Source organism: Primulina tabacum, chromosome 13, assembly GCF_025594145.1.
Source record: "Primulina tabacum isolate GXHZ01 chromosome 13, ASM2559414v2, whole genome shotgun sequence".
Lineage (NCBI taxonomy): Eukaryota > Viridiplantae > Streptophyta > Magnoliopsida > Lamiales > Gesneriaceae > Primulina > Primulina tabacum.
The window spans coordinates 29,763,495-29,771,712 of record NC_134562.1 but is presented as its reverse complement, the minus strand read 5'-3'; the positions used below and the strand labels follow the sequence as shown (position 1 = coordinate 29,771,712).

Here is an 8,218-nt window from a genome sequence, read left to right as displayed (position 1 = left end):
GGGTTTTTCTCTCCTCTATACATATTTTACAAATCCCCTATTTACTAACAAAAATGGGAAAGCATAATATATCATTTCCCTGTTGCACATGAATCCATTTCAATATCTTGTCACCTGTACAGCTACCTCAACTCCTCCTCCCACAAGCATTGGAACAACTCTTTCCGGCTCCTCGGATCGTGCTCGGTAGCCTTTTTATTGTTTTATAGTCGATCGTCCAACGTATGTTTCCAGCATTTGATCGGAAAATCTATCTACTCCAGCAGATTTGTGAGTTAATCGCCACAGCAACTTGAGATTTTTTTGTCTTGAATGTTCTGCCACAAACAGAGCAACTCTCTTGGGCCTTGGTAATGAGCAACAACATAACCATTCGTGCAACCATCGATTATAATCCTCCCATCATTCACGTATCTAATTTCCTGATTGTGTTTCTTCATATCAGCAATCCAGATCCCCATTGCTACGTCTTCGAGCTTGAACATCTGCAGCCATGATTGTCATTTTGTTTTTTTGAATGCTCGAGACATTTCAAGTAGCTAACATTTTAATAGTGATAAATAATAATGTGAACAATAGGGAATTTGGATGTTATCAAAAGTATAAAAATCTACACATTTCGACTTTATGTGATGGCGAGAATAGATGACTTATGCTCTGTACCTTTAGAAGTCCCTTTTCATGTTTTTTGGAAATTGCCTTCGCTATGTAATTTGACACTATATAACCAGGACCATGCGCCCAAGGTGGGTACTTATCATGGGGCCATTCCTACAAAAATGCAGATAAAAAAGTAGTGAGGACTCAGATAGATCACTCATGTTAGACTCTGTAAAGTGCGCAAATTACTATGGGAAACTCGGAACATGTATTCAGAATAAGCATAGGGTTAAAACACTGTGAGAATTTTGAGCCGGGAGAGTACATTATCGGTTGAAGAAATACCTCAGGACTAATATACCACTTGCTATCTGGATTACGATGAGGTTCGGAATCTGAATTGATGAGACCATAGAGCAAACCACGTGTTGCATTGGTCTTTCCTAAAGAATTCAAGATTTCATCTACACGAACAAATGCATCATCATCCGTCTTCATAATAAACTTTGCCGAAACTTCCCTGGTCTGTTGAAGAGATTGAGGCCATAAGGTACTCAAGAAATTGTACGTATGTTAAGGAGGTGAGGAGAGTTTACCCCAAAGATGCAAATGGCTATAGTCTTCCATGTGATGAGGCTGTAGTAGTCAACAAAAGGCATCAGCTGAACGTCTTCATATGTCCGTGCTTCATTCCAGAGCTCCTCGTTCACCATCTGGTTTTTATGCTAAAGGAATGGACCATACACGAGGTACTTTAATACTTAAATAAATAAACCACATTCAAATAAGTTTTTATTGTCGAGGTAAAAGGTAATTTTTAAAAAAAATTGGGAAATATTGACAGGAGGCAAGAAAAATCCGTCGAGTTTTGATTGCCAAGGTTAACACATACTTTCTTAAAAGGGAATATTCTAGCAGCATAAGATCTTAATATTATAATGCTTTAAGTTCAAGTATGAAAGATGGTGCTTGAACAGGTCATGATAAATATTCCAAAAAGGGTAAAACCTACCAGACCCACAAAGAAACGAACCGCAACCTGTCCTGATCGTACTTCACCATACTGCATCCATGATCTTCGAACTGCCATTCTACGTTTAAAATTGTTTGCATTAGAGAAAACACCAACAACAAGACTCAGCTGTCTTCGTGGAGGTAGTGGGATTGCTTTAAGAGCTTCCAAGTCAATTATATGTTCTAAATCTTCCGAAGTTGGTAAACCACTGGCTACAATAGAAATTAACTCTAAATCTCCTGAAATCCTCACTTCACTGATGAGCCATGATTCCAAATCCTGCATGCCAAGCCGATAATAAATACAAGTTAACATGTCATGTCATATTGACATAAAATTCAGATAAATTGGGGAAGGAGGTGAACGGGCACAGAAAAATTACTTCACGGAATGCAAATGAAGTAATGTGCTTTCCATCCACAGTCATTTGAATTCCTTCTAAACCGACTCTGAAAGTAGCAACAAACAATTCATTTTGCTTAAAAGGAAAATACTTTCTTGGTATACCATCATGAACCATAGAAATCTTTTTTGGTCCACTGGCATGTTGGTTGGATTTGCTAGATCGGTTGCCTTCTTTGCCCACCAACTCATTGCACTGGTCCAGCTCATCAACTGATTTTAGCAGAGAGAGTGTTATCCAACAAATGCAACAACAGATAACATAGGATTAAATTGGACCATGTAAACATCTGAGATGTGCTACATGTTGAAATCATTTCAATTATTATACTTTAATGGTTGATACACTATAAATCTACAGTTTACCACATTAACAAAGATAGCAAAACCGAAGCCACGGAAAGCTTACTGAAAGCGAAAAGTTCCATTATTCCTTATTTGGAATACCAGTGCAAGCAGCAACACACAAGATACAGGGACAATGTTTGGACAGAATAATAACATCAGTCAGATAATAGAGTAAATTTTGATTGAATAATCCATTAGATACTCCAAAAGAAAACAGCAGGTCGTGTGGATGTCAATAGTAAAACAAAATTACAAACATGGATATAGTCAAATCAAGTGTCTTGGTAAATATAAGCTCTGCAGGGAATTCCCAGGGGATAGTACGATTTGAGAAACATATCCAATTGAGGGCTGACCAAATCTTTAGCTAGCAACTGAATTTTTAAATTTTTTTGAGAGAAGTTTGCAACTGATTTGAGTCCATTATATCATGCAAATGCTTGTTATTCACGAGGCCCATAAAACTGGGACAAGGAAATCTGAGATTTATATCTGGATTAGAACTACTATTACTAAAGGTTCCTCAAATCTGAGATTTGTATCTGGATTACAACTACTGTTACTAAAGGTTCCTCATGCTGAATGTTAACGAACCATGCATAAGATGTCAAATTCAAATACATGTTGAACACCGAATCTGTTGTACAGATTTTAGCAGATGGAGACGGCGATAGATATATACCTTTCTTATTCTGTTCATCATCAGGTAACGGACAGCGCTCCTCTTCACCCCAGTCATGAGCAATGGTCCAGGTGTTTTGTACAATCACAGGATCCTCAGTTATTTTATCCCCATGGAGCCTAACATTATAGTGCAAAACAATAGCAGGATCTGGCTCTCCTGGAAGTGGTTCACCGTTGAGGTCGATCCGAAAATTACTAAGAAGGCCATTAGGAATGCCAATAATTGTTATTGAAGAACCTTGAGTCAAGCCACAAGGAACCCACAACTTAAATCCATTGTCATCAAGTTTTGATACATTCATTTTACTTAGAAAATGAGGACATTGTTTCCCTTTTCCTCTGTACGATGAACTTCCATCGCCCCGAAGTTTTTCTTCTTCCACTACATGGATTAGGTTTTTCCATGCAACACCAGCTTCCTTAATAGCTTCAATAGCATTAGGTAAGACAATATCCTGTGTAAGCAGGGGTTTCAGTCGGTTCCAAGTTTGCAAAGCATTTTGTTCTTCGATTGTTGAGTTTCTTTTAACAAAGAATTCAGATAATATAACTTCAGCAGAGATCACTTGAGGAGAAGTTTCTCGACTGTGAAATGCAGACGGAGTGCCAGGACTTATCCACTCAAGAGGATTTGTTAGATTGAAGGTCCGAGGACTTGCAAGATAACTCTCCTTGATGGGGTTCTTAGTTACATAATAACCAAGAACAAAAACCATCAACAAGGTTGTGGATAAGACACCACCATACAGTTTTTTCATTTTTGTGCATTATCAAGCATCCAAAAAGATATCATGATAATTGAACATCAAGGAAGCAAGACAATCTGCATAAAATGGTCAGCACAATAGATCAAAACAAACAACACAAATTCCAAATTAAGGATAAAGATAATGTGAATGAAAGTAACATATAAGCCAGACGGTATTCTGGAAAAAAAGGAGGACTTTAAACTTAAAACTTATGGTTAAGCAAGAAAGGCATCGGTTGTGAGATGTCGCAAGAAAGGCATCGGTTATAAGACGTCAACAAGTTGTTTCTGCTTCATTCAAGTGAATTGATTGATAAGGTGGTAGAGTGCATATGTTCATTCTAGACTATATCGACCCTTGAGAAACATAAGATTCATTAACAGAGAAAGTAATGGTAATATAATGCATTATAACTCCATAATATTTAGATGACATACACATTTGGAGGCATCTAGTGTTATTCTAACAACAAAACATTAATTCCATACTTCTTAAAGTGGTCTTTAGCTATAAGTGATCAGCAGATTTTGTACCAAGATAACAAAATCAACCAACAGAAAATTCAATCAGCATATAGAAAATCATTTAGCTTTATGCAGTCCTTGCACTATGCGCAGTAAAAATTACGTTGAACCATATTCCAGCCCTTTATGATCCTTTTTAAAATAAAAGGTCAACCAGATTTTGAGGAATGCCTGCTGGTACTTCGAGTGTCTCACAAAATTATTGGCTTCAAAGTTCAAACCAGTGCCCTTTCAAACACAATGTAATAGCGATTTTCCAGTCGCATTTGGATAACCAAAACACGAACTGAAAGAGAGGGATCGGAGACACCGCAAGATAGAAAGGGGCAGCAAAGATTTTTTCTCCAGATTTGGATATCAACATAGAACCATAAAAACATACAAGAGAAGATATTCAGAGGCAATAAACATCTTTACATCGAGAATTTGGATAATAAAATAACACGAACATTGTACAAAATTATAAGAATTTGGAATGACAACGACAATTTGACTGGCTTGGACAAAAAATAAAAATAATGAAAACTCAAACATAAAAATTTACAAGAGACTCAGAACCTTTAGAGAAGAAAATAACAAATATTTCAGAACCATCAGACTCTACAAATATAACTCCAGAGTTCAGAGAGAAAAGAACTCAGACTTAGATAACATTATGGACAAAAAATGCTACACATGAGGCACTCCTCCCACCAGTTAACAGCGGAAGCATTAGGCAGCCCATTGCCTGTATACTCGCCATTTTGCCAAACGTCACTATGATATCCATAATGACATGGCCATCTAGCATAAAGCCATAGCAATGATCCGTGAACAATAAATTACGAGCACGATTCCATCGCCATGATCTCGAGAAAAATTCAACTGCCACCAGAACCAAACTTCAACAGATCTAAGCTTCAAACTAGCCATTAACGAACCTAAATGGCTACAAACTTCCAAAACCAACTCTACAACATTCATATCACCCATCTCAACTGTTTCTCTAAAAATTTCAACTGTGCATCACAGCGAAACTCCAACTGCTGATCTAAACTTCAACATTGATTACAAACGAACCTAAACGACTACGACCTCCCAAATCTAGAAATAATCAAAATCCTAAACTCCCTACTCAGAAGCAAACACCAAGCATCCTCCATCCAACCACCGGTATCACACGCACACGCACACAGCACACGGACCGCATGCCGGAAAAAAAACTCAGCGGATAAATGAAACTGCACAGATCGGAGCACACAGCACTAAAAATCGAGCAGAAACAAACAAAAAATGGCGATTGAAAATCCAAAAACTGCAAGCTACGGCGAATATATTAGAACTAAAACTGTAACAATAAGGCATACCTTGCGGCAAAACGACCCGAAGCGTGCGTTTTGGAGCGAGAAACGTAGAAGAAAGTTGATAATGATTTGAAAGCTGTGGTTTGAAACTTTGAATTTGTGCTCGACTTCCTGTTTAAGCAAAAATTACATGCTCCGTTGTTGTTTTACTGTTGGGTGTCGATAGTTGATATTAATTATAATTATTATAATTAAGTTTGGTTTAACGGCTTAATCATGTTTTTTTTTATTTTTAGCAGATATCTTGTGAGACGTCACGAATCTTTATCTATGAGACGGGTCAATCCTACCGATATTCACAATAAAAAGTAATATTTTTAGCATAAAAAGTAATATTTTTCATGGATGACCCAAATAAGATATTTTTCTCACAAAATACGACATGTGAAACCATCTCACATAAATTTTTATCTTTTATTGTTAGTTTTTTACCAATGCAATACACAGTCGCTCTATCTATTTATATTATTCTATTTTTTTATTTTAAAAAATATATATATATAGAACTTCATTAGCTAATTTGATAAGAATTTACATTTAATTTAGCACATCCTCTCTCATGTATTAAATTTATATGAGATTTATGTGAATTTTGGTATATGATAATATATGAAATGGTATTTAATTTCGCCATGACTTTTGACCTAATAAACGCTTATCATTTTATCAAAAATTATAGCTAATTATAGTAACACAATTCAAATCTTTTTAAACTAACTGTATAACAACATCGATTGTTTTACTTAGTAGAGTCAATTATTGTATTTCAACAATCTTCTTTCCAACAATTGCACTTATCGCAATCAATGTGAATCGAACATGTGACATTATCTCTGATACCAATTGCAGGACTCAGTGTTTGTCACTTTATCAAAAGTTATAGCTGATGGTAATGATGCAACTCAAATCTTTTTAAATCATATAGCAACACAAGTGTCATATTTCGATTGTTTTATGCAGCATGGTCAATTATTGAACTCCAACACTGTAAAAATTAAATTCCACCAATTTTTTTCAAAAGAAAAAATCCCACATTTTAAATTTACTCTTTATGGCGTGCCAATTTATATACTAAGCATTCATTAATTATCACATTGATTAAATTCGAGAGGAAAAATTAAAATTTATATTCAAAATATCACACTCAAATAATCCATGTAAGTATTATATATTTTATTATTAATTATTTAACTAACACTATACATGTATGCGATTGATTATATTCTCTCTTCTTTTTTTTAATAAGTTGATTATATTCTTTAAAACATGAGTTTTATAAATTTCAAATTTAATAATCAACGAATTAATTAACTTAAATTACATGAATGAAATATTAAAGATAATATATCGCAAAATCAACCGCTAATATAAATCAATGTTTTTTAATTAATTAAGAAGAATTTATACAAATCAGTTATATATATTTTTATATATACAAGGAAAATAGGGAAGAGAATAAATAGAAGTAATAAAGAAGGAAAAGTAAGAACAAACGAGTAAAAAGGAAAGCGTGTCACTTTAATGCTTTTGGGAACACGTTTTTCTCTATCCGGTTTCTGGTGCCTTGGACCACTAACACGTCTCTCGGGTCCTCTTCTTTTTCACAAATGATAATCAAAAGTTTAATATTAGGTGCACCAACTTTTTAAATCATAGTGTTATTTTCAGGAGAAAAACTATATATCATGAATGTTGTGGAAAGTAAAAATTTATGGTAAAAAATACAAATTTCAAACTCTCAAAATTTACCAAACTACACACTTTATAATATTTTTCTCTCTACTCAATTGTGAATTTCTTCACAAATGGTGAGGCTATTTATAGAATTTCTTTACAAATAATCCAAAAATAAAATACAGCATTACCTACATCATCACACACTAATTTTCAATATTTACAACTCTTATTTTCAACATTCAAATATTCAATACACACATTTTAAATATTATTTTTCAACATTTAAATATATTATTTTCAACACTCCCCCTTGTGATGATGATCATGATACGAAGATGTCTTCATTACTTGTTTTTGTACTGCCTCGTTAAAAACCTTACTAGGAAAAACTCATTGGGATAAAAACCATAGTAAGGGAAAAAGAGTGCAGTCACGTAAACTTCCCCCTCATGTTGACACGAACAATTCTTCACAAATTTCGTAGATTGCGCATCCCAATATTATATATGTGCTTTCTGAATATTGACGTAGGAAGTGCCTTTGTGAAGAGATCTGATAAGTTTTCACTTGATTGAATGTGACGAACATCAATACATTTATTCTTCTCTAGCTCTTTGGTGAATGCGAAGAAATTAGGAGGAATATGTTTAGTTCTGTCGTTTTTTATGTATCCCTCTTTCATTTGAGCAACACATGCAGCATTATCTTCATATAGTATCACAGGCTTCTCATCGAATGATAATCCGCATGAGATTTGGATATGTTGGGTCATTGATTTTAACCACACACATTCACGGCTTGCTTCATGTAGTGCAATAATCTCGGCATGGTTTGATGAAGTTGTTACGAGTGTTTGTTTCTGTGAACGCCAAGAAA

The 8,218-nt window shown here is 34.8% G+C and overlaps 1 protein-coding gene across 3 annotated transcripts; it reads right to left on the bottom strand.

Moving 5' to 3' along the window:
- Nucleotides 1–245: 245 nt before the first annotated feature.
- LOC142522434 (beta-1,3-galactosyltransferase GALT1-like) lies at nucleotides 246–5,796 on the bottom strand. Of its 3 annotated transcripts, XM_075625818.1 has the most exons (9): nucleotides 5,669–5,796; nucleotides 4,012–4,085; nucleotides 3,048–3,872; nucleotides 1,998–2,230; nucleotides 1,613–1,894; nucleotides 1,197–1,325; nucleotides 946–1,125; nucleotides 664–771; nucleotides 246–485 (listed from the first exon to the last, which is right to left on the bottom strand). In XM_075625818.1, exons 3-9 carry the CDS (start codon nucleotides 3,805–3,807, stop codon nucleotides 276–278), a joined length of 1,902 nt encoding a protein of 633 aa, XP_075481933.1. In that variant the 5' UTR covers nucleotides 3,808–3,872; nucleotides 4,012–4,085; nucleotides 5,669–5,796; the 3' UTR covers nucleotides 246–275. The 3 variants fall into 3 exon arrangements, with proteins under 3 accessions (XP_075481933.1, XP_075481934.1, XP_075481935.1); XM_075625819.1 differs by lacking the exon at nucleotides 4,012–4,085 and having other exon boundaries at nucleotides 5,669–5,791; XM_075625820.1 differs by lacking the exons at nucleotides 4,012–4,085; nucleotides 5,669–5,796 and having other exon boundaries at nucleotides 3,048–3,948.
- Nucleotides 5,797–8,218: the final 2,422 nt, after the last annotated feature.

What these genes read in the sequence shown, in the direction of transcription:
- LOC142522434 (XM_075625818.1), bottom strand. Translation starts at nt 3,807, where the DNA reads ATGAAAAAACTGTATGGTGGTGTCTTATCCACAACCTTGTTGATGGTT. An exon ending in TAGCCATTTGCATCTTTGGG is followed by an intron (nt 1,126 to 1,196) that starts GTAAACTCTCCT and finishes TCTCTTCAACAG; the next exon opens with ACCAGGGAAGTTTCGGCAAA. An exon ending in AGTGGTATATTAGTCCTGAG is followed by an intron (nt 772 to 945) that starts GTATTTCTTCAA and finishes GCATTTTTGTAG; the next exon opens with GAATGGCCCCATGATAAGTA.